The 26,577-nt window shown below is 34.9% G+C and overlaps 3 protein-coding genes across 4 annotated transcripts in view; 2 read left to right on the top strand and 1 right to left on the bottom strand.

Moving 5' to 3' along the window:
- The first annotated feature begins 1,370 nt into the window (after nt 1-1,370).
- On the top strand, nt 1,371-3,974 carry LOC128240929 (uncharacterized). Its single transcript, XM_052957923.1, has one exon. It carries the CDS (start codon nt 1,371-1,373, stop codon nt 3,972-3,974), a length of 2,604 nt encoding a protein of 867 aa, XP_052813883.1.
- A 365-nt stretch (nt 3,975-4,339) lies between these two features.
- Nucleotides 4,340-10,048, bottom strand: LOC128239852 (uncharacterized). Its single transcript, XM_052956300.1, has 3 exons — nt 7,028-10,048; nt 5,484-5,780; nt 4,340-5,262 (listed from the first exon to the last, which is right to left on the bottom strand). Exons 1-3 carry the CDS (start codon nt 9,300-9,302, stop codon nt 4,934-4,936), a joined length of 2,901 nt encoding a protein of 966 aa, XP_052812260.1. The 5' UTR covers nt 9,303-10,048; the 3' UTR covers nt 4,340-4,933.
- Nucleotides 10,049-15,124: 5,076 nt separating this feature from the next.
- LOC128240883 (gem-associated protein 2-like) overlaps nt 15,125-26,577 on the top strand; it is a 34,080-nt gene continuing 22,627 nt past the window's right edge. Inside the window, exon 1 of one of the 2 annotated variants that reach the window (XM_052957862.1) lies at nt 15,125-15,191. The gene's annotated coding sequence lies outside the window, so the exon portion shown is untranslated. Of the gene's footprint in view, nt 15,192-21,578; nt 21,863-26,577 lie in introns of those variants that run through there. The other variant, XM_052957863.1, reaches the window with a different exon arrangement.

The raw sequence follows: 26,577 nt of genomic DNA, 5'->3' as shown, positions 1-26,577 counted from the left end.
CGACATGCCTTCATCTTCTGTACCAAATAGATGTGTTCTTTGTGTAATCAATTGGCAATCAAATTTCTATAGGCACGTTCCATGTTCATAACAATTAATACTCTTTAAAATAGAAATACTCTTTCACCGGTGCTCTGGGTGCATGCTTACTTCAATGAACACTCTTAACTTAGCCGAGACTGCTACGGGTGTTTTCCCTACTTTTAAAGGATCGTTTTTATCATTGTTCTGTATGAGGGTTATAAAATTGCCCCGTCGGTTCATAATATATGGAACGCAGCAGACATTTATTTCCACTAATGCAACAATTCATCCCGCCATACACAAATAATTACGATAATTGAAACAAATATCCGAAGGCTTGTTCTACCTGTGCAAGTCCTTAACTCACACCCTTATCATTATGCACTACATTACTGTAAGTGGTTACAAATGTTGTGGTTCTGTAGTTGGTTTTCACGCTGATGTTGCTGTTGTTGTCATTGGTGGTGGTGGTGGTATTATTGTTATTGTTGCTGGTTATGAACTATCTAATCAGAAAGGTTTGTTCACCTGATTGTATTAAAATATTATGAAAATATTCTTTAAAACACTATCTGCAATAAAGCTTTATTTGGAAATCATTTTGCAATATTTATAAGGTAACGTAAACGCCAAAAATACAAAAAAAACTACATAAAATAAATATTTACGCGTGTAAGATAGATTAATGAAATCGCCGGAATTAAAAACATTTAATAATAGAGAGGAGATCTGAAGGAACCCGACTATTACAACTGCCGTGCGCGCTGACAAGTATTCGCGCTCAATATTAAGAATGTTGGCAATTACTTTTGACCTTTTTAACAATTCACTTTTACAACATGGATGCTGATTTAAGTAATAAACCCAAACAATGCCAAGTCTCATGATATTATAGGACCTTATTTGAGATGCAACCATTAGCCCATTTAATTTGGTAAATCTTCAGTAGAATGAAGCGCTGTCACAATTATGGCCACCAGCTGCAATGTCAGCATTTTGAACAGTGTGTTATCACAATCGAGGTTTAAAAGTCACTCTGATTCAATTATATCCAAATTGAGAACAAAACCAATCGTTAATTTCCTTATCTACTCGTAATTATGTAACCAGATATTATTGTTTATAAATAAATCAAGGGGCCAACGTCCTAAATTCTGTCAAAATAGGTTCGAGTGTACACTTTTCATTTCGACGTTCAATTTTTATTTGGCAGTTACTTATGGGCTATTTGTAACAGTTATTATTAAGTAAAGTAAAAAGAAATAATAACTTGTTGCTTGCGCGAATGTGTTTATACTAGCCTGCACGAATATTTAAAACATGTTGAGAGGGACATTTTAGGGACAATGAACTATAAACATACGTATAAACACCACCTATACAAATACAAACACCGCAAACAGACCACACACGCGTATAAACACTACCTACACAAATACAAACACCGCAAACAGACCACACCCGCGTATAAACACCACTTACACAAATACAAACACCGCAAACAGACCACACACGCGTATAAACACCTACACAAATACAAACACCACAAACAGACCACACACGCGTATAAACACCACCTACACAAATACAAACACCGCAAACAGACCACACACGCGTATAAACACCACGTACACAAATACAAACACCACAAACAGACCACACACGCGTATAAACACCACGTACACAAATACAAACACCACAAACAGACCACACACGCGTATAAACACCTACACAAATACAAACACCGCAAACAGACCACACACGCGTATAAACACCTACACAAATACAAACACCACAAACAGACTTCACCCGCGTATAAACACCTACACAAATACAAACACCACAAACAGACCACACACGCGTATAAACACCACCTACACAAATACAAACACCACAAACAGACCACACACGCGTATAAACACCTACACAAATACAAACACCACAAACAGACCACACCCGCGTATAAACACCTACACAAATACAAACACCACAAACAGACCACACACGCGTATAAACACCTACACAAATACAAACACCACAAACAGACCACACCCGCGTATAAACACCTACACAAATACAAACACCGCAAACAGACCACACCCGCGTTTAAACACCTACACAAATACAAACACCACAAACAGACCACACCCGCGTATAAACACCTACACAAATACAAACACCACAAACAGACCACACCCGCGTATAAACACCTACACAAATACAAACACCACAAACAGACCACACCCGCGTATAAACACCTGCACAAATACAAACACCGCAAACAGACTACACCCGCGTATAAACACCTACACAAATACAAACACCGCAAAAAGACCACACCCGCGTATATACTCTACCTACACAAATACAAACACCGCAAACAGACCACACACGCGTATAAACACCTACACAAATACAAACACCGCAAACAGACCACACACGCGTATAAACACCTACACAAATACAAACACCGCAAACAGACCACACACGCGTATAAACACCTACACAAATACAAACACCACAAACAGACCACACCCGCGTATAAACACCTACACAAATACAAACACCACAAACAGACCACACCCGCGTATAAACACCTACACAAATACAAACACCACAAACAGACCACACCCGCGTATAAACACCTACACAAATACAAACACCACAAACAGACCACACCCGCGTATAAACACCTACACAAATACAAACACCGCAAACAGACCACACCCGCGTATAAACACCTACACAAATACAAACACCGCAAACAGACCACACCCGCGTATAAACACCTACACAAATACAAACACCGCAAACAGACCACACCCGCGTTTAAACACCTACACAAATACAAACACCACAAACAGACCACACCCGCGTATAAACACCTACACAAATACAAACACCACAAACAGACCACACCCGCGTATAAACACCACTTACACAAATACAAACACCACAAACAGACCACACACGCGTATAAACACCTGCACAAATACAAACACCGCAAACAGACTACAACCGCGTATAAACACCTACACAAATACAAACACCGCCAAAAGACCACACCCGCGTATAAACTCTACCTACACAAATACAAACACCACAAACAGACCACACCCGCGTATAAACACCTACACAAATACAAACACCGCAAACAGACCACACCCGCGTATAAACACCTACACAAATACAAACACCGCAAACAGACCACACACCCGTATAAACACCTACACAAATACAAACACCACAAACAGACCACACCCGCGTATAAACACCTACACAAATACAAACACCACAAACAGACCACACCCGCGTATAAACACCTACACAAATACAAACACCACAAACAGACCACACACGCGTATAAACACCTACACAAATACAAACACCACAAACAGACCACACACGCGTATAAACACCTACACAAATACAAACACCACAAACAGACCACACCCGCGTATAAACACCTACACAAATACAAACACCACAAACAGACCACACCCGCGTATAAACACCTACACAAATACAAACACCGCAAACAGACCACACCCGCGTATAAACACCTACACAAATACAAACACCACAAACAGACCACACCCGCGTATAAACACCTACACAAATACAAACACCACAAACAGACCACACCCGCGTTTAAACACCTACACAAATACAAACACCACAAACAGACCACACCCGCGTATAAACACCTACACAAATACAAACACCGCAAACAGACCACACCCGCGTATAAACTCTACCTACACAAATACAAACACCGCAAACAGACCACACCCGCGTATAAACACCTACACAAATACAAACACCGCAAACAGACCACACCCGCGTATAAACACCTACACAAATACAAACACCGCAAACAGAGCACACACGCATATAAACACCACCTACACAAATACAAATACCGCAAACAGACCACACCCGCATATTAATAGCTATACCGATAATGATGAGATCGCCGCCTTGGAACGGTAAGTGAATGAAACAGGAAGAGGCTGCCATGGAACACGATAGTACCTTGGCCTTAAACTAGTTTGTATGACCATAACTGCACACTTGTCTCAACATTTATTATAAATTCTAGTACTATCAACACAGTAGACCGCATTTATTTTGTAAATTTTTATTTTCATTCATTTGAGCGGCTGCGAATTCAAAATTTACTTAAAAATAAACGACGAACCGCTTCGTAATTATCATGTCGCTGCGAAAATTAGTATTCACGGAAAGGATGATAGGTAGATTATGCGAAAAAGGCCAAAACGGACCTTCAAAGCAAAACACATACACCCCACAATGGCCCATATGTCATTTATTCCGACCTGGTATTCAAGGTACATGAGTAATACATTATAAGCAAACATCATACCAAACTTGTAGTAAATAATACATTTTTATGAATATAATATCAAAACACATACACTCAAACAGACCAATCGCAATACCTCGGCCATTTTTCCAACATATTTGACTATCCCGAAACTTGTCCAAGATGGACGAGTTTTGATGATTGTCAAACAGACATGTGCATGTTAAACAAGTTTCTTATTCAGAGGCCTTATTTCGAATGTCAATAGTATGTATATGCCTATGTACATAAGATTGAAATCAACAAAAAGCTCATTAAATAGAGTCACTAAAGCAAAGTTAGCAGAAGAATCGTTTCAAAACATCACTCTACACAGTTATATTATACTCTTCAGTCTAAACATAAAACTGTGAACAAATATTCTTTTACATATTCCGAAGTATATTTTCCAAATAATTATACACACTAATGGATGGCGGAAATGGAATTCGAACAATAATACTGCCAAAAGAGATCAGTCCGAGTCAAATAGCTTCATTTTATACGTACAACCTGGTATTTTCGAAAGCAGTGGAATTATATTTAACTGCATACAATATATACATATTTCGACGATGAACAGCCATTGTACACAAATCCACTGTATGAGCACGCATCAAGTCTGTATTCGTGTCCGGAACACGTGACATTCATCATCCAATCAGAAGTCGTTATTGAATTGTCCTGAACTGGCCTTGATGCACCTTCTACAAACCCTAACTGTTTGCACACAACTATCGTTTCCTCTTGGCTCCAGCTGTCGTGACAAACGGGAACCCACGAGTTTTGGTGATATATCTCAAGCTTTCCGGATTGGCGTGCTATCTCAGATTCGTCATCTTCATTTATTTTAGTAAGCCGAAGCATATGATCTGAAATAAGGGAATTGTATTTGTATAACAGATATCGAACCGCTTTAATATCGAGAACGTTGTACCAAGGTTGTACTAAACCGTGTCTACCAGAACATATTAAGGTTTGTACAGATAGTTTCAATCCGCGGTATAGACGCATTTATGTCACTAATGTATATTTGTAGCCGAACTTAAATAATTCGAACTAAACATACTACTAATTATCGAATGTAGCATACCACATATAACGCCGGCGTCGTCATTGTGGTTGTACGCTGATGGGTCAGTTACATGGCTCACAGCGTTGCACCATCGCGTCCTGAGGCACGTGACATTCAGCTGCCAGAATGCACCTGAACCGGAGCCGAAATGACCCCCAACAGTGGCCACACCTCCTAGATAACCCAACTTCCGGCATATATATGAAGCTTCCACGTGGTTAATGGGCGTGGCTATCGTACCCCATTCCCCCTTGTGGTAAATCTCGACACGCCCTCCCCGATCTGTGCCGCCATCTATCAGTGTGATGTATGGTTCTGAAAGGAACGAGTAAGTTTCATTTGGAATTTCGCTGACCGTATGATAAAGAAGAACCGTTAACAACATTTTCCATCGTTTCATTTTGTTTCCATGTAATTCAATTTGAAGTCGAGTGCATTTATATACTTATCTATATTTATATACGTATTCAGTTGTAAGTTACAGAGTGGACAGTACCTCGATCATATTTAGTATTCATTGGATACGTTATTCTGGTATCAACGTAAAACTACGCCTTTTCAGTATAAAATAAGAGTGCAAAACGTTCAATGAAACATCTGCTCTTCATTAACCTCCTCATAAGATGCAAACTAGACCCCGTTTTGAGATCTACCGTTCACTTGGTAAGTACTTTCATGAAACCAGACTTTTATATCAGTATGTGGCCTCCTAGTTGTTTAAAAGTGTGTCAGTGTTATTGTTTTTTCTAGGTCTCAAACGAAGCAGAACACCAGGGAGGTATCTGTGGCACGTGCGCACGAACAACACGTGCCAATTTAATGAGGGTTCTCAAGTACATGAAAAAGAATCATATAAACAAACGAGGCAATTTTAGTTGCCACGAGCATCTTTAGTTGAAACCTGGGACTCCACAATGTGTATGGTATTTATTTGTTGACTTCAGCATAATCTCATTTCAAGGTAAACAAGGATAACACTTAACGAATGTTTATCAATTACACTATCTTATCGTCCAATTACAAACAATTAAGACAGTGCTCTATCCACCCAAATTGAAATGAACCATACTGTATCTGTTTATAAAATACCCAAGCATTTTTTGAATTAGAAACATGCTTCTCCTTTAGATTCAGTTATTATATTAGGTTAAAATAAACAACATTATACTGTACCATATTGGAAAAGTATTTTCATTGTTATTTTATGCATTAAAGAGACTGTTATTGCCAACATTAAATATGTGAGTGATTTCCTTTAATTCACATATCAAAACGATAACAAGATGAAATCGTTTGAATATATTTATATATGAGATTTTTTTTATATTTCATACAACTCAATTTCTAAGAGTTGTACGAAATCTTAAAAAGTCTAATATATGTATGTTAACATATACGAACAAAAGTGTTGATTTTTGTTATTTTTTTTGCATAAAAAATACAAAAAATATATAATTCAGTTCACGAGATCAACCTAGAGACCAAATCGCTCGAATCTGATAGCTCGACTGGCCAACACAGCAGAATAAGTTAGATCAAGTACTCGTACACTATAATCTTACCTGGTTCACCTAGAAGATGTGTTAAGGCCGGAATCAACCGGTTAACTTTCTTCGATGTTTGGAACATAAATTCCACCATTCCATTCAAAGCGGATGATAAAACATTTTCTCCTTGTTCCTCTTGTGAACTCTCGCCAAAACCAGCTTCGAATTCAGCTGTATTTTGTGTAACTGGTGTTGTTGAAACGATTGGTTCTGTTTCCATTGTACTGGGTGTTGAAGAAGATATCTTATCCGCTTGCTGTGACTTGGAATCAAAATTCAAGTCGTCAGCTAGTTCATCTAGATGTTTCTTAATTGGTTTAAACATAAATGCCATATTTGCCTTCTGTCTCAGAAGGATTTCTTCGGTTTTTGTGTCCATTCCAGTAATTATATTTAATGATTTGTTAACTTGATTTTCTACATACTTCACCCTGTGGTAAACAAATGGTATCCAACCAGTATTTGATGCTATAGCTTCAGCAAAGAGATAAATCAAGTCCGTTTTGTTCTGAATGTCTCTTAAGATGTTATTTCCAGTTTTCGGCTCATCCTTAGAAAACGCCTCTGCATGCTCGGGCAATTTGAAATTCTCAAACGAAGGGGATTGTTTGCTTAATAGTTCAATCTCTTTGTTTAATTTATTTAGTGAATCCTTCAGTGCACCCGAGCTACTGGAAGCTATATCTGTCATTAATTCAATTAACTGAGAGCTGTTCTTCGACAGATAGGACATTTCTTGTAGTATATGTTCACTCAAGACACACTTGTTCTCATCTGTGTGTTCATTTGTATTTTGTGTGGTTTGTGTTCGCGAATTAAGATCGGAAAATTCTGGTAAGGATCGGTTAAAGAGTTCAAACGTACCGTTGAGGAGAAAATTTACTAAATCCTCTCTAAGTTTCATCTGTTCTTGTGCAACAATGTCAGTGTCTGAAATAACACGTTCTATAAGATTGCCAGTGTGTCTGTAAAGTGTAACTGATTGGTACACATTCTCATTGACGGTAGCAAGTGCTCGCATAAGCTTCCTTGATTGATTTTTGAAATCAGCGGGAAAATCTTTTGAAGAAGAACAATCTTCTCGTGGTGAGTTGTCTTTGGTGGATGAAACTGTCACATTCATGTGTTTCAATTTTTCATCCAGAAGCTCAAATACCTTTGCACAGGATATGTGTGTCTGCTCTTTGGTCACACGTAGCTCCTGGAATGTTTCGTTTGCGTAATCACCGTCAAGAACACTTTCTGGTTCTCCGACATGGGGCCTTCTTGCTCTCATATGTATCTCATTTGTTGATATATTTGCAAGAATCAGGGACATGGCGTTTCGCATTTCATCGGAATCTTTTGATATCATAGAAACATTTCTAGCTATTATCTCTATAATTTTATTCATGCTATAACCTTGAATTTCAATGTCTTTAGACCTCTCTTTAATCATTTGTGTTTCATTCAGAGTCAAGTGCGATGATTTAATGAGTTCCTTTGATAACGCATTCGCTGATGCCATGCCCATCTGTATGCTCTCCTGGTTCAATCGTAGTCCATCAACCTCTTTGCTAAACTCAGAAGTTTCATTTTTCATATCATCTATTCGCTGGTTTGTGTTTTCAATTTCCCGATGAACCTCACTTAGTCTACTTTGTAAGTCTGCATGATAAAAGGCAAGGTTTTGTTCAATGGCTTGAAGCATGGCATAATTATTTGTATGGAGGTCAGTAACTTCGTGTTTGACAGATCCTATACTTTGTTCAAACAGTTGGCTGTGTTGTTCCACCTGATTAACTTGTGTGTGTAGACTATGGAGAATGGTATCAACTGCATGTAAGTGAGTATTAACAACTCTGAAACTGCGTACATTGTAATACTGCATATTATTGATCCCTCGTTCCAAAGTCATGACACGTTTATTCAACGTTTCAAACTTCCCATCAACTATATCAAGTATTCCCCCGACCAAGTACTTATCAATTGGGTCCATAGCGTGTGAATGTCCATTTAATGTTTTGATCGGAGGTGGAGTAGACCCGTACATTTCGCTCCTCTGGTGTTCGGTCGTATCCTGGTTCTTGACCAAGGATGGGTTTTCAGTGGAACGAGTGTTTGCCGTTTCTTTGTATACCACGTTAGGATTTTCGGTAGTGATTTTATTATCGAGTTCATGAGTAACATTTTCCTTTATTTCATTTATAGATCTGTCGTGCTTGTTCGATTCAACATTAACATCACTTAAAACATAACTGATAAATATCGACAACACGAATATATTTAACGTAGCTCCGAACATTTTCATCGTAAATTATTGCACTTCATATAAAACAATATAACAAAAATCGAAGAATATATGTTTAACAGTCAATATCCACAATGTTCACCAAAACTATGCATTTACCATCTCGTTACACTAAAGTTATCCTTTGTGTGTACATTGTAGACTGATTCGTACGATATCAATTAGTAAGCAAATTACCACATGTAACAGACATTAGCTTACGTTTTCTTAGCACCGCATGAAAAAGGCACTGAACTTTGCTTTATCACCATATGGTGTTCCGCAACAAACCCGGACATATGTCATACACGTCAGAATGTTGGGATCAATGTTCTATGGACTATTATCCCAGATCCATTTAGACCCCAATTCATTCTTAATCCATCTCTTGGTTTGGCCGAAAACAATCCAGTAACACGATGTAAAACATTCAATGAAACTGCGTGTTGAATCTATAATAAAGTCTACAGTTCTTTTCAAACCCAAATTAATTCATAGTTCTCAAGTAAAATGTATTTACTTTTGATTTGGTTGAAAACAATTCACTAGCACTTTAATATGTAAGATGTAAAACTGTCAATGAGACTGCATGTAGAAGCTATAATAAAGATCACAATTTTTTAGCATATCCTAGAACTTCCTACTTGAATAACACCTGTTTTTATTGATGTTTTCTTCTTTCATCCACAGAAATTCTGCAAACACAATAATAACATTTGTTATCAATCATACAAAAACACGAAGAATAAAAACATGTATCTCTCCAGGTTTATATGAACCGGGAACCAGGCAAAGCAACCTAGCGAGCTATGCCGAAGACAACTCTGGCTCTAACACATTGTACCTATTAACTGGTGATTGTTTAAGGAGGGGAAATTAAAACAAGGCTATGCTAAAAGCGCTTTGGTTTCTAAACAACGGGATTTTTGTCAGTGATTTTTAATATACTGTTTTCGAATAAAGCGTTACACCAAGTTATATAGTAAACGTTACGCTGAAGTAAATGTAACTCTGTATCACCAAGTATGTTGGTTTATATCAAAATAATCGGTTTCATTTGTTAATTTGAATTCCTATAATAGTGTTCATGCTACAAAATTATTTAACAATGTAGATATTTATAAAATAACTTAAAGAAATCTCTATTTAAGCTCAATTTCTCGACCTTTAATAACATAAATGAAATACATTTAATATTTTATAGTTGACGATGATTGCAGTGCCAATCAAAATGAATTGGCCTTAATCTTTGAGAAATAAATATTTATTCGAAACATCGCAAAATTCCTTGGTTCTTTGAGTATACAGTTTCTTTATAATTTAAAGAACTGCTTTGTTGAATATTTTAGATTCACATATTTACTTTCATGCATTTTAAGAATATTTCAATATATGAAATGTTCAAAATCATTTCGAACAAAATTGCATAGCCCTTTTTTTACTGTATACACGGACTCCAAGATGTTGAATTGGTATATACATATATGTAACATTTCCTGATTACATATCTGATGATAATGATTAGACAGTTCAATATATTTGTGAAAAAAAGTCAGAGGAAAACTGTGAACATATTAAAGAATTGCATGTAGATCTATAAAAGTGTATACTATAAGGTGTTTTATTATGAACTCAAAGTATCGTACCACAAATCAAGTTTTCTCAATTTCCCAAAGTAAAGGATTTTGTTATATTTAAAATAATGAATACAAATACTTTAAAAAATAAATAAAGTTGTAGAATTATTTTATTATAACAAAAAAAGCATTTCCGTAGTTTGTAAAACAATACAAATTCTCACATCAGACAAAGAAATTATTCAAAAGAATAACATTGAAATTGAAGGTACAATGTATTATAACATTTAACTATTATCAACAGCATTTGCATACATGTACCATTGCATACTACTAAAATTTATTCATTGATTTTTATGTATTGAGGGTTGATATTTTATCTCTGAAATGTGTTATGTATTGAATGTGTAAAAAGTTCACTTTACTCAGATTTCTATGTTGCACTATGTTGACACTGTATGTATGCATAGGTATATTAACACTTCTCCGTTTATGATGTGGACTTTCAAATTTCACGTTGTCTCTAATAATGCCCTTCTTTGCATGTAAAGCTTTCGCAAAAATAAACAAACTCTAAAAGCTCATATCTCTCTATCTCTCTATCTATATATATAAACAACATAATTATAAATGTATTATTGTAAGCAATAGAAAACTTAAGTGGCTATTCAATTGCATTATTAAAATCTTTTTCTTAGTAATATGTTTAATTATAGAAATATAATATGTTTAAGATCCTCCACATGTTATATATTTCTTGTTTCAACTGTAGGAAAGTGTCTTATTGTAGAATATTTTGACAATTGCTTATATATTCGCTTTATTATATAAAACATGATAGTTTGCGTATTAGTGCTATCTGTTGAAAGAAAATCAGTGATTTTCAGAAATACGCCAAAAATATCGGCTTATATTTTTTTCATAAGTATTTCAGAGTATAAATGAAGTCCTAAAAGGAAACGAAATTCCTATTCAAAACTATAACGGAGCTGATGTTTGTATTGAATGTGGTTTATGAAACCGGCCCATCATTGTGTATTATCGGTGAGATGATACTCTAAACCTTGATTATGCGTTTCTGTGTTCTCTTTTTATTCTTAACTAAATGATCTAAGTATTAGTTGAAATTAAAATTAGAAAACTAAAATAGGTAGGATGCTCTAGTCGAGTCTCTTAACTCTTCAGTCCATCTAGCATACATATTTATTTCGCTAATTGTTTGAAGATGTAAAAGATACTTGACATGTTCAACCCTTTGATTTAACCAACCGTGATTAAACCCCTTGCATTATATCAACCGGTTAACTAAAAACACTTGGCAATATACCATGGCCTTTGTTTTGTTGATTCTGTTTCAAAGTTTGGCAATAATCTGTAAGAAAATTGAATCAATTTCGTAATTCTACTTTTGAATCTGCAAATATTACAGTACGTGTTGTCTGTATTATAAATAGCAAAAGCTAAGAGTACTTATATCGACTCCCCTAAAATATTTAATCATAATGTATTCTTCTAAATCGTAGTCATACATTGAACAAATGCTAAAAAGATATTGTATTATCGCCGATTCCATATATATTTAATTAGTTTTGTAGAAGATGTTACCTTCAACGATACAGTTAAATGCTTTAGTTAAATCTACAAAGCTGACGTACAGCTTCATATTTTGCTTCATTGCATCGATAAAATAATACTGGACATTCATGTTGCCAACTGCTCCATTTTTATACTAAAACCGGCTTGCGCTTCACTTTAAGATAATCTAATGTAGCCCAATCGTTCAATAAGTTGTATATTATCGGGTAAATAACTTTCCTATTGTACTTAATAAAGTGACTCCCCTGTAGTTTGCTGCATATAATTTGGGATTAAGCTAGCCCCGGCACGTTACGTAACTTCTAATGGCCCATTATCTGCAATTTTGACGTAATCAAACACATCCTTTCGTTTATTTCGGTCTCATTTATGTACATAGACAGAACATATATTTAGCACTTAAATTTTGGTGCAAGATCAAATCTTCCCCAACCTCGCTTATGAATAATATTTATTGTGAACAAGTTAATGATGTTAGTTTTGTTTAACTGCAATGCTAAGGATAACTGGTCTAAATCTGTAAAGAATGTGTTAGACACCCCCGGTTTTAGTTATGTTTGGTCTTCTGATCATACAAACAATTCTTGTTTTATATCATTAAGACAACGCCTCCACGACCAATATGTACAACACTGGACTGATACCATTCATTCGCAACCGAAGTTAAATTATTATAAACAATTCAAGGTAAATTTTGAATTTGAAAAGTATCTCGATCTAAATATGAATGATAAATATAGAATTGCATTATCGAGATTGCGACTATGTTCTCACTCTCTTGAAAATGAAGTTGGAAGGTACAATAATGTTGCACGTTTAGAACGAAAATACTATGCAATACTAATATGGTTGAGTCTGAATTTCATTTTTTGTTTGCTTGTCCTTTTTGTTATGATTTACGTCTACAATTCAATATTTTCAAATCATGGACTACCTTGAATAAATTTAGGGTTTTAATGTCTTCAAAAAAACACAAACAATATAAGACTTGTATCTAAATACATGTACATTTACAATGCTTTTCAGCGACGTTCTGCCAGCTTTTATGCAATTGCTTCATAGTTAGATAATACAATAAAGTAAAATATTTTTTGTGTTCTCTATACTTTGTACGTGTGAAATGTTTTTTTTTTAGTTTATTTGTATTTGTCACCTTTTCAATTTGTGTTCATCTCATACTATGTGTATGTTCATGGCCAAAGGCTTATGTATTGCCGATATTGCTTATAAACTTGAAACTGGTATATTAGTCATTTACATAAAACGCATAACCTCTCACTATGAATTATGAGGCACGATAAAAGCTTAAAACACATCAGATTTAACAGTATCAGTTTATCGATACATATTTAAATCTACTACTAGAATTATTTAACTCATTCGGAACTCCTCGGCCATTTTCCATCGAAAACAACGACGTTTTACAATGTCAGATATCTTTACATTTAACTGCGCTGAATGTAATAATTTCAAATTAGCAGTTAAACTTAATGAATAAACTGATTGGGTATCTTAATAATTTATGTAATAATACACTTTAAATACTGGCAATCAGTTTAAACTTGGTAAAACCAAAATACACGTTAAACCACTACTATTAATTGATACTTTATATAAAATTTACGATCTACTTCTCCTAATGTCACTGTTTTCATCCGCAGTTGTTTTCGATGGAAAATGGCCAATGAGTTTCGAATGATATGTTCTATGCAGGCGCTACAAGATGCCCCAGAGAATATCCTAAATATAAAATAATCAGTAAAATGCTACAAACATTTACTTTAGGCTAAATATTAAGAATGATAATACAAATTAAGCTGATCAAAGAGAATAGTTTTTTCTAAACATTTGGGTTTAGTAGGAATAATATTTTTGTGCATCCTAAAATTAAATCAAAATGAAGTGATAAGCTAAAATGTCACAAGACAGAGGTGGGTTCAGGATTTGACGTAAGAGGTGGCGTAACTTTTGGGCGTAACCTTGACTTGAGCCCCTCCCTCAGAACCGAAATGTGTTTGGCTTTAAGTGTTGGCATGATTGGTTGGGGGTACTCCCCCAAGAAAATTGTATCAATTTCTGATCCGAAATGGTGCATTTTGGGCGTATTATATTACTTTTTTTCTCCTATATTGAATTAAAAAGTAAACTTGGACGAATTAAGGGTGGGGGGGGGGGGGGTGTGTTTTTCTTCACTTATGCAAGATGAGTATGAGTAATGCATATTGATAAATATAATATTTTATACATGTTATATAAACTGATAATGTTCTAAAATAAGATAATAAAACTTGTTATGAAATAAATTACTGTGTTACAAAGCTCATGTAACATATTAGTATCTTAATTACTAGACTTGTACATGTATTCTAAAATTTACAACATCATCGCAGGTTTTTGCACTTACACGAACTTAATCTTTTTTGGGGGACAGATATATATATACCATAACGCCCTAAACCATATATTATTATATATATATATACAGTCATATGTATATGTATGAACATTTCCCGGTTTATGATGCCCCTGCACCCCTAACATGTTTGGGTACACATCATGTGCATCCTAGCTACAATCCTGGTAATGCTTTAAAAGAGGTTTAAAAGTCTCAATAAACACAATTTAAACCACATATATTCATTGCAAACTTATTTGTTGCGTGTCGCGGAAGAAAATTGTTGTCTGCTGCCACGTCCCGTACCTTTACTCTATAAAGTCGAAAAAGGGATACTTTAGGGTAAGTTTACATGTTATATTAACAAGAACTAGTAAAAGTAATTATTTTTAATATTTTGTTGATATAAACATTGTTATTTAATCTAGACTGGCATGTGGATCTTTCCTTCTATTATTATCATACATTTTCGCGATATATAAACATTTTTACGTTTGGCACATTGTCGACAGGGCTAGGCTCTTTGGTTATTTTCAGGGGTGTAGCTAGCACTTTATTGATGTGAAATCATAATTGTGTTAGGAGGGTCCGGGGTCATGCCCAATCTGAAAATTTTAAAAACCATGGTTCAATCTGGTGCAGTCTGTGCGTTCTGAGGTGCTTTATTTAGTACTGGAAACTCGGTCGGTGGAATTACCGAAATCCCGAAATCCCCGTATGCAGTATGGTTTAAAACTGTATTGTGTTTAAGTGGGTTGTATGTTGTGGTTGAGGTTGGTTGGAGAGTGGTGGGGGAGTCGGAGGAGGGGGTGGTGGCTACGAAGAAGCCTCAAATACTACTTTCACATATCTCATTTCAAATTGTAGAGGTAAGGGAGGGTAGGGTCGTACCTTACCGTATACAAAAGAGTATGCGAGGGTGTGTACGCCGATATTTAATACTTCATTTTGGTTGTCCTGTATGCCAAAGTTGTTGGTGGGTGGAGGGGGGTGTGGAAGGCGGACGAGGGGGATGGCTAAATCCCGGGAAGTCCTTTTAATTTCATATATGTTAATGTTTTAACGACTAGTTCAATATCACATTTTATTGTGTTTGATTGCTAGTCGTATTTTAAGTATATCGTATATTGAATGTTTTAAAGGTGTATTATTTGTTATTGATATTTCCTGTAATAAGTTATCCGTTTATTTCGTTGTAAAGCGCCTTTGAACGTGTGGTTAAAAATGGTGCTGTATAAGTTAATCGATAAATAATAATTGTGTATTGTGAACAAGTTGTGTGTCGAGAAAGGTGAATAATTGGTATCAAGCGGGAGTTGATTATATTCAAAGTCAAAGTCAAACACGGTTTATTCTCTCATACCATAAACATGGCAAATGAGGTCATATACAAAACATATATACATGGCGGCAGATATAATGTAAATTTCTAACTACAATTCATATGATACCCAATAAGAGTATCGAACGGTCATTCACATGAAGCCAGAAAACATTATAGTCAAATCACAATGAATAAGGTTGTATCAATAGTAGAAATATTACCTTTGAATCACTTGTACATAAGAAAAAGAATATCTAACAATTGTGTGCCTAATTTATACAATTGTTCTTATGTGTATCATAACGATTTGTATGTGTCTCAACTGGTATGTGGAATCGCTTGTTATGTTTCATTGCACAATCTCGCGAAGAAAGAAATGCAAATTGTACAATTTGACATAAATACCATCACTGTACCTAAATAAGAATCATCAACATATTTTAACATTTGTCATGACAATGATAGGAAAGTGTATTTAACCCTTTAGCGCATGTATACGAGATAGGCCGACATAGCTCATTACCAGATGGGTCCTTCTGAGCTATTGAGTAATATTTTTTTTTTTTTATAAAAATGCTTGTAAAATTGCAATTATACTTGGAATATAAATAAATAACATTTGTGTTTTCAAAACTTATATCAAGGATATAGTAAACGATAACTAAAATGTCCTGTTTATTAGGAATAATTTTTAAACTTTAAATATTTGTTAAAAAACGACGATTTTGGGGACGTTATTTGTGACATTTTCGAGTGCTATCATGCAAACTGTAAAAAAAAAGTAAATATTGCTTCATAATTACAGCAATTAGAAACAAACAATACAACAATAAAGTATGTATATAAATACGCAAATAGTTTGATTAAATCAGTTTGTTTTCTTGTATTTCTGTCCCGATAAACAAGTGCATTAGGACGTTACTATGTCGGTCCATTTTTTTGCATGAAAACATTGGAATCTCGATACGTCCATGCATATAATGTTGTGTGATGTGAGCGGTCTTTTACAAGAAGAAACACTGGTTTCGCGATATTTATGCGTTGCACCTGAATCTGATGATCAGAAACGCCACTATAAACTTTTATTCACAAAGTTTAATGTGTCGGTCCAACCTATAACGTCCGGTTATTTATCATTAAATACAAAACTACGTAATTTTATAAACATGTTATACTTCGGAAACGCAGTGTTGTGTACTACGTCATCAATTGTGGGCCCCGGTGTACACAACGAAAATTAGCATGGATGCAAAGGAGGTAAGTTGGTGTCGGTCCATCATGTTCTTAAGCGCATAACGGGCGTAGTACAAACCGAAAATGATTGTCATATTGTGTTTCTACTGTATTTATGTATTGGGGTGATTTATTAACCTCCTTATACATGACAAATGACAATGTGTTGGATTTTCGATGTTTTCACTCGGCATACTGGGGGCCTCCCGATAGTTATCGTCTGTATTGAGCATGCTCGTTACGTTTGGACCATTATTTTGTTTTTCCCGTTACACGTGGACAACGCTATGCATTGAGTCTACACTGCCAACGTAACGTCCACATACTATATTATCATTCTTGCATTGTATTATAGTTTACAATCACCATCTTATTGGTAAAAAACACTTCATGTTTCACATAATGTATCTGTACAGACAGTGTATTGAGAGAATGTCGTTGAAGTACATGAAACACTTGAATATCACAGACGTTATTTTGGACAATGACTTTTTGTTTTTTTGTTACGTCAACCCATAACATCTGTACATACAGATCTACATTCCGAATGTATCTGATAGAATATTGTTTCATTACTTGCAAGATGTGTTACATTTGATTTGATGATCAAGTAAATGAGACAAACCAGATCCGAAGTAATATTATAGAGGAATAAAACTGTTTTCATGTATGGACGTTACTTCTACACCTAAACTGTATGTCAATGTGTTCTACATAACGTCCAAACAGATTTTGATTATATCTATAAACAATCTTGTGCTAAAACTTGTATGAATGAATAATATGTATGTTTATTTAAGAAATATGATTGCACATGAAACATTTAAGTTGAATAAAACAGAATTCATATAAATAACAACATTTGTGTACGGACGTTAAATTTGACATGATATTAGTGTCGTAAGCTTATTGACGACTGATCCGTGTTGACATGACGTCGAAAAACGCTGTCTCATATTGTCTCATTCAATTGTCTCAGTCTGTCCATATTATAAATAATTATATATATATACAGGTTGAATTTCAACTTGGGTGGATTCGTGAAAGTTGCCTTGCCATGCAGTAAAAACAGTAAACTGTTTGTAGCAGAGGTATACACTTAAAACAAAGTTGTCTCTTGCTTTGAACGAATTCTTTATTTTGTTCTTGTTAATAGTTATTGTTCACATTATATGTTTGTGTTTGAAACATTGTTATGTTACAGAACTTTCCATTTATTCTTGGATTCACAAACATTGATAGGAAGCGGTAGGTCCCGTGTTCGATCCGGCAGGAGGGCGGGCTCTATTAGTTTCCGAACACCGCTTCATTGGACAGGATGTCATTCATGTTGATTTTCATGATAATCATACTCATCGGCCCTATATGACCTACAATGTCCAATGTTTTTCCTGCCTATCAACTCCATTCTGAAGTAAATTTTGTTTTAACCCACCAAAACTCTTTTCCAATCATAAGATGAATTTATTGTATAAGATGAATTTATTGTATAAAACACCTAAATCCAGACATAGTCGTATGATGTACATGTAACATACCTTTTATAGTAAATAAAGGGATATATGTAGTTATACTTAGCTCTAACAATCCATGATGATGATGATGATGATGATCTACCTATCCATGGTGATGATGATATCATGGTGACTACCTTTTTCATTCAGCAATAGTATGATGATGTCAACAAACAAACCAGAATGCTACAAATGCTGTTACAATACTAACAGACAGGTGCATCACCCTTAGTTGAATACCATTTGTTGCTTTTCTGATGCTGATGATAATGATGATGATGATGATGATGATGATGATGATGATGATGATGATGATGATGATGATGATGATGATGATGATGATGATGATGATGATTGGTATAATGTCCAATAAAGGCATGCAGGTGCAACACTCATATCATGAGTGTTGCTTTACAATTGATGATGATGATGAAATCAGAAGTTGATGATGAATGACTGCCTTCTTCCATTCAGCTATTTTATATTGTTGTCAACAAACACCAGAATGCTACAACTGCTGTAACAGTACTAAAAGACATGTGCAGGAGCTGTATTCACACAAAATCTTAAACTTAAGTCAAAATTTCAAATGCAGACTTCTCTATTACTAACTATACGACTTCAATGAAACTTTTTATGACAAGTTTCATTGAAGTATATCTGAAAATGAATTAGATATCTGCATTTGAAATTTTCACTTATGTCCAATGTCTTTCCTAAATAGCTCTGTGAATACAGCCCCTGCACTCTAGTGCCTTTTATTACTTTTACATCTATAGATAATGATGATGATGATAAAAATGAGCATTAAGTACACTATATTACTGATTTGTAATGATTGAATGTGTCAATCTGACTAATTATTCATCCAATGTCTTCATCTGACTTCAGGTTATTGATGTCCAGGAGGATGAAGTGTTGTTTCGTTATATGGAAGCTGCCAGAGGTGGATTTAAATGGCCAACAGTTGAAGATGTCAGCTGGGAGCATCATTCATCAGTTACTCGCCACCTTGATAACCCTGTTCTTGACATCCAGAAGAGTTCAAACCATGTTCAGATTTTTAAGTTAAATTAGACTTTGACTTTATCACAGGGGAGAACCCTGTTCTTGACATCCAGAAGAGTTCAAACCGTGTTCAGATTTTTAAGTTAAATTAGACTTTGACTTTATCACAGGGGAGTACCCTGTTCTTGACATCCAGAAGAGTTCAAACCGTGTTCAGATTTTTAAGTTAAATTAGACTTTGACTTTATCACATGTATGGGAGAACCCTGTTCTTGACACCCAGAAGAGTTCAAACCGTGTTCAGATTTTTAAGTTAAATTAGACTTTGACTTTATCACAGGGGAGAACCAATCATTTGTTGTGGTATTTTTTTCTATTATAATTTAGGCGATTTCAGTTAAATAAAGTTATGGGAATACTTCAGTATCGTTTATAACGTTGGAGCCAGGTCCGTGTGCATGGTCCATCCTAGAGGGTAATAGTCGATTTGCCAGATAGAGATCACTGTGCAACTTGTCCGGGGTGAGCAATGATGTGTAACAATGAAAATGATGTCATCACAGATAAAGTTGTACAATAATCTCTATCTGGCAAATCGACTATTAGGGAGAAATACTTGTTAGCCTAGAGCTATAGATTACCAAACTTCTCCAATGCCGAACTCAAGAAGTGTTTTTATATATATAACTTTGCGGCACACCAATTCGCCCACCAAAAGAATATATTTAAACGGTGAGGGAAAAATAATAAAGTTATGAAGCTTTTATTTTGTGTCCACCCAAGAGAACATGTGACCTTGATAATTGTCACAACATGTTTCCAACCGGGTTCATATAAAGGTCAGTAGTACCGTCGTCAGGTGTCTCTCTCTCTCTCTCTCTCTCCTCTCTCTCTCTCTCTCTCTCTCATGCATTTTAGGTACCTCTTACCCATAGGGCATGTAATTTGTTGGTTTTTAATATATTAATATGGTGCTTTAATCCAATGCCCTATGTCAATAGTAACGTCCAAACAGAATTTTGGTCAAACTGTCAACAGTAACATCCGAACATTATTTTGTCCAGAATTGTTTCCTACCTTCAAATAAACATTTACAAAGTACATACATTATAGTCTACGTTGTAATGAAGAGATTACAAAGCTAATATAAGTTTAGAAGTCAAATCTGATATGTAGAAACAAATGTAAAGTCCAAAAATTTGGGTAACGTCCGTAACACTTACAATTTAATGTTTTATTCTTTTTTACATTACAATGTTTGAGAAATGATCACTATGGGCATGTACACTGTGCATCCAACTTGTTGTAAATTAACATTCATCTCCAATTTAGCACTTTATTTTTATGTCAAACCAATGTCAAAGCATGTTGAGTAACGTCCGTAACTTTCAATGTAGCTCATGAAAAAACTTAATTTGTATATATTATGCATTCTGAACTATCTTCTAACGTACCATTTATAAATGGTGAATAAATCTGCCATAACTAGAACCTATGCATTACAGGATATACTCAATTCTATTTATTCAGGTGTTGTCAAAAAAATATTACCCAATAGCTCAGAAGGACCCAGATGTATACGCATTTGGCCGACCGTATCCATTACTGGATGTAAACGCATGGCCCGCATATTTCAATAGGGTCATTTCAATATTTCAATTTTGCATCTTTCTTTTTGTAAACAATATCCCGGATGTTTATAAAATTAAAGTTTAACCTTTTGTGTATTGATTTTCCCTTGAAAATATCGTCTGCTAAATTGAGAAGGTGTTTATACTCCCAATCGCAGGTGTGATATCCCATTGTGACGTAATAAGACCACGAGCTAAGTACTGTATGGAATTTCCCCCAAATTCATTGATGCGTAAATCATTAAATATATTACGTCAGTTCAGTTTACCATTAAAATCAATTGAGATTATATTTACTTAAAGGTAATATTTTGTTTACAAACAAAAGAAACAATTAGTAAATGAGAAAATGATGGGTAAATTTTCTGTGAAGCTTATATAATGTCCATCATAGTTTTGGCTGTAAAATAGGTCATGTGCAAGCGTTTTGTTTGATCTAGATCTTTTTATTCATACCGGAAAATCATTTATCGGCTTTCTTTTTTTGTAAACAATTTTATGAGGGGGTAATAAAGTTAAACAGACACCTTGGACTGGATCTCTCAGCTGGATGACACCGGATATTCCTGACATATTTCTGTGTATTAATACACAAGAACATAAATTGTCGGCTTTTTAATCCAGATGGGTCTTTTTTATGATAGGGGTAATAAAAATTAGATCGATCCCAGCATTTTATTACCCTTTGATTTAATGCAATTATGACATTTCAAAGAAATGTTACAAATCCATCTTGAAAATACATTCACAGCTGAAATAAAATAATTTAATATTTCATCATTGACACCATTTATTAGATAATTTAATTATCTATAAAAAATGAATTCACATAAAAAATATTTGGACACAATTATTTGGAGTAACATTGATTTTAAGGTCAAACTGCTGTATTCATTTTCTCATTTTCAAATATCCAGAAAAGTACCTATGCAGATAAGGACTGCTTATCAGTAAGATGGCTATTGACTGGGAGGTGTAATCTGGCCACTTGTCTATGTGCTAAAGGGTTAATGAATAAATGCTTAATATAAGATTTAATATCATAAAGCATACCATTTAAATTCATACATGAAATACTCGTCTCAATATCGATATAATGGACATGTCATTGTGAGGTATTGGTCCATGTCTGATACCTATCAGTAATGACACCCCGCTGACGCTGTGACAGATTCTTATCGTGCGGTCAGTACTTGGAACCATGCTGTCACTGATGACTATAATACGATGTGTATTGAACCCCAATGGCGGTCAGGTTCAAAACGGGATGCTCCTGTCAACCAGAAATTAAATCTTGTATTTACACAAAGGAGTATTAGATGATCAACTTTAAATATTGACTTATAATTATAATAGTTTTGTTCATCCTCACCTGAATATTTTTTTGAATGTATTTATGATTCTATTTCATATTATGTATAACCTATGTCATACCATGTGTTTGTTTATTTATTATTCATTTGTGGTTAAGAAGATGATGTACGTTGTACAAGTCTTAATAAAATATCTGTTCTGTTCTATTTACACGAAGGTAACAAGTAAGAGTACGCGGTGTATGAGAGAAACATCTGAAGTCGGAATATTTATTTCTTAATGCAATGCAGTTCAAGAGTACATTGCACGTCAGTGTTTCTATTTATATATATATGTATGTTTTATCAATTATATTCGTATTGTTCTTGGTATAATAATAGTACAATATAGATTTAGTGAATACATTTTAAGAAAAGCGTTGTAAGCATTTGCTTTTAAAAAGAAAGGCGAGGAATATTTGGGGAAGAGTTGAAAGCGAATATGGATTTTAAAATTGGCTAATTAAAGTCGGAACACCTTGAGAACGTGATATGTTAAATTTCACGTGTTTGGTAAAAAGGTGTTAATTCGCAGTACCTAATGAAAGCGCTTGTTGATATATCAAAGTTAGAACCGTGTAATGAGTGTTTGTAGCAGAATTAACACCTTGGCATGGCTTGAGCACAATCGTCAGATTGTCAGTATATATAAAGGTGTGTTCAAATATATTGCATGTATGTTGTGTTCACTCTTGTTATTAAAAATGAAGAAAGTTGCAATTTTCGGGGACAGTCACGTCTGGCGACTAGGCGCATTCTGCAATGAGGACCTCAAGGTGCGTTGTTTTTTCATGTTCACTCACTATGTACAGTAAAACCTAACTTCCTATTTAGTTAGCTTACATCGGCGATTTATACGTGTTTGTTTCTAGTTGTCATATGACGACATGCCAATATACTCGTACTAAAAAGATTTAGGATGATCAATCTGTGAGAGTGCAGCTTGTAGACTTTTTGTAAACACCTACTGTCACGATTTAATGACTCAACCTAATTAAGCGTACTAAATATTAGGTCTGAATGTACAATGATATATTATGTATTCATATGTGATGTTTAAGCACTTTGCACACTGTGAAATGTTACAGTCATAAATTGTGTAGTAATTCTATAATTGAAAGGCCGCATATATATTCTGTTTTGTATATATTATGTTTTACTTCAATTGAATATATACGGATGACAATTATTAAAACAATGTTGCAATGAGGTGATAATTGAAAAGAATATTACAAAGGCATCGACTGTGAAGCCATTTACAATATTAAATGTATTCTTTTAGGTGCCTATGGAGGTGCGTTTTTTGGTGCGGGCGGGATGAAAGCTTTCAAACCCAAACCAGGACTTTTGAAACAGGTGAAGATGTACGGGGCGGACTTGGTGGTAGTGAGTTTGGGCGGCAATTATATCACAACTGCATCCGTACCGAAGGACATAGTGGCGGCCGTACTTGACATTGACTTCCTTGACAATGGTGTATCTACCATCCTGGTGTTGGAGATTGGGGAGCGTGGAGCATTCCGGGACAGGTTAGGGTACCGGTCTTTTGCCAGCCAGCGCGCACGAATTAACCAGTTGCTGGGGAAGAGAGAGCTCGTTGAAGTTTTGCGGCTTCCCCACATACGTTTTCCAGCCGAGTTCATGCGGGACAAAGTACATTTAAATGAGAAGGGACTGAAAAAGTTGTTTTATAGAATTAGGTCGGCAGTGTGCCGGTACATGTAATTGTGCTCGTTTCATTCGTCAATAATGTTAATTTGTATCTGTTCATGTGTTCAGCATAATAAACATTGCAGGATGGCTTCTTAAAAAACTGTTATATGCCCGATTAAACACTTTTAATGTAGAATGCAGTTTGTCTTCATTTATTGTACTTTTGCCACTGACTACAGTCAAAGCAGTTGTGCGTGCGTGCGTGCGTGCGAATCCAATTTGCCATACAGAAAGCGAAATCCCTCAGCTTGTGATTAATAACGCGATTTATTCTAGCCAAGCGTAATCACAAAGAAGTATGGTAGTAGCAGTTCACTGCCACTAAACCGATACACATTCCCTGCAATGTGTTGTTTTCTAAGACAGTTATACGAGCTGAAATTAAATCATGATGATTAAGAATGGGCGAATTGAGTGTATAATCCAGCTATTACTCAAAACAAGATGACGTGTCACCAGTGTACAAATAATATGAAAGAACATTGGGGAATATAGAAATGTATTTGTACAGTTCCTAAAGTAGGCGACCATTAAGGTAGCACACCCCTAATAAAACCTCCACTCGATACTCTATGCTTTAGCCTGTAGTGTTAAGCACAGGGACTAAGAATATTTTGAGGGTTTCATGATAGTGGTTCGAATCCAGCCAGAAGCACATTGCAATATTTTTTTTTATTTTTTTTGGTTTCATTACCTAACATTTCTATACAAAAGTTCAAATTGTATTTTAATTAAAAGTAATGAGATAGATGTTTACACATATTAATATATTAGCTTCTGTGACGTTTTTTAACTCGCAATTACGGCATACATGCCATATCCCCCGGCGGGGGGAGAAATCCCCCGGAATTTCGATCCATCTCCCGGTCTCCCGGCGGGAGATAAAAATCCCCCAGAATTAAAAAAAAAAAAAATTTTTTTTTTTTTTTGAAATTTTACATCAGGCAATAATGACAAAGTGAACCACAGTATGTGAGTGAAACTCTCCAAAAGCAAACTTTTACAACAAGTGATCAATTAATTTGTAGTAATTATCAAAGGCAAAGAAATATTACTCTTTTGGAAGGAAGAAATTAATAATATTTATTCTATTCCCTTATTGTCTGAAAGTCATCAAAGCTGATAGAATTAAGCACAATTTTTTTAAAGACTTTGGAGGAAGGTAAATTTCATTTAATTGTCTCGAAAACATATTTTTCCAATGACATATTTTGTTCTGCAAGTGCATTACAGTATGACATGACAGTGTATCATAAAAATATGATAAATCATGACATAATATAATTCTGTATAATGAAAAGTTAAGAGGTTTTCAAAGCAAACTATATGTGAAAACATTTTTTCATACTTGCGTCTAAAAATACTTTAAAATTTCGCCAACTTAGACCTGCTAAAAAAATCCCCCTGAATACAATCAAAATCCCCCTGAATTTTCAGCCTTTTGAACAAATCCCCCTGAATGGTCTTCAGAAAATATGGCATGTATGTTACGGCTGAAATAGATGTTTGGGATTCACCAACTTACTTTGTTAAGAATGAGACGGTTAAACATTTCGAAATTTTGGCATAATGTTCTCAGAAGACAATTCTTAATACTAAACTACATGAGTATTTCAAGATAGTGTTGTTTTTGTCTAAATATCGATGTTCCAATTTTAGTTAAACTTGAAATGGCCATTTAAGTACAGTATCATTATATTTGTTGCTGATGTGATCAATACTCTAAACTTCTGAAATCAAATATTTCTTCCTATAATTATTATAATTTTGCAAGAAATAATAAAAAGGGACTGATCTTGTCATTCAGGAGATGGTGTATGGTAATTCAAATTGAAATAAAAGCGCTTTTTTGACGGTAAATATCTTTTAAATTCTGATTGTGAATCCAGAAAATGATATACTTAAAGAATTTAACAAGCTGATCAAAGTTTTAAATGGAGCCAATTAGTGATG

This window comes from Mya arenaria, chromosome 7, assembly GCF_026914265.1.
Source record: "Mya arenaria isolate MELC-2E11 chromosome 7, ASM2691426v1".
Classification (NCBI taxonomy): Eukaryota; Metazoa; Mollusca; class Bivalvia; order Myida; family Myidae; genus Mya; species Mya arenaria.
The sequence above is the reverse complement of the archived record's forward strand: the minus strand, read 5'-3'. Positions and strand labels throughout refer to the sequence as shown.

Excerpts from the sequence above, each read along its gene's own strand:
- LOC128240929 (XM_052957923.1), top strand. The coding sequence starts at position 1,371 with ATGAACTATAAACATACGTATAAACACCACCTATACAAATACAAACAC.
- LOC128239852 (XM_052956300.1), bottom strand. The coding sequence starts at position 9,302 with ATGAAAATGTTCGGAGCTACGTTAAATATATTCGTGTTGTCGATATTT. Across the intron at positions 5,781-7,027 it reads ACATCTTCTAGGTGAACCAG|AACCATACATCACACTGATA; the intron begins GTAAGATTATAG and ends CGTTCCTTTCAG. Across the intron at positions 5,263-5,483 it reads CGACGCCGGCGTTATATGTG|ATCATATGCTTCGGCTTACT; the intron begins GTATGCTACATT and ends CCCTTATTTCAG.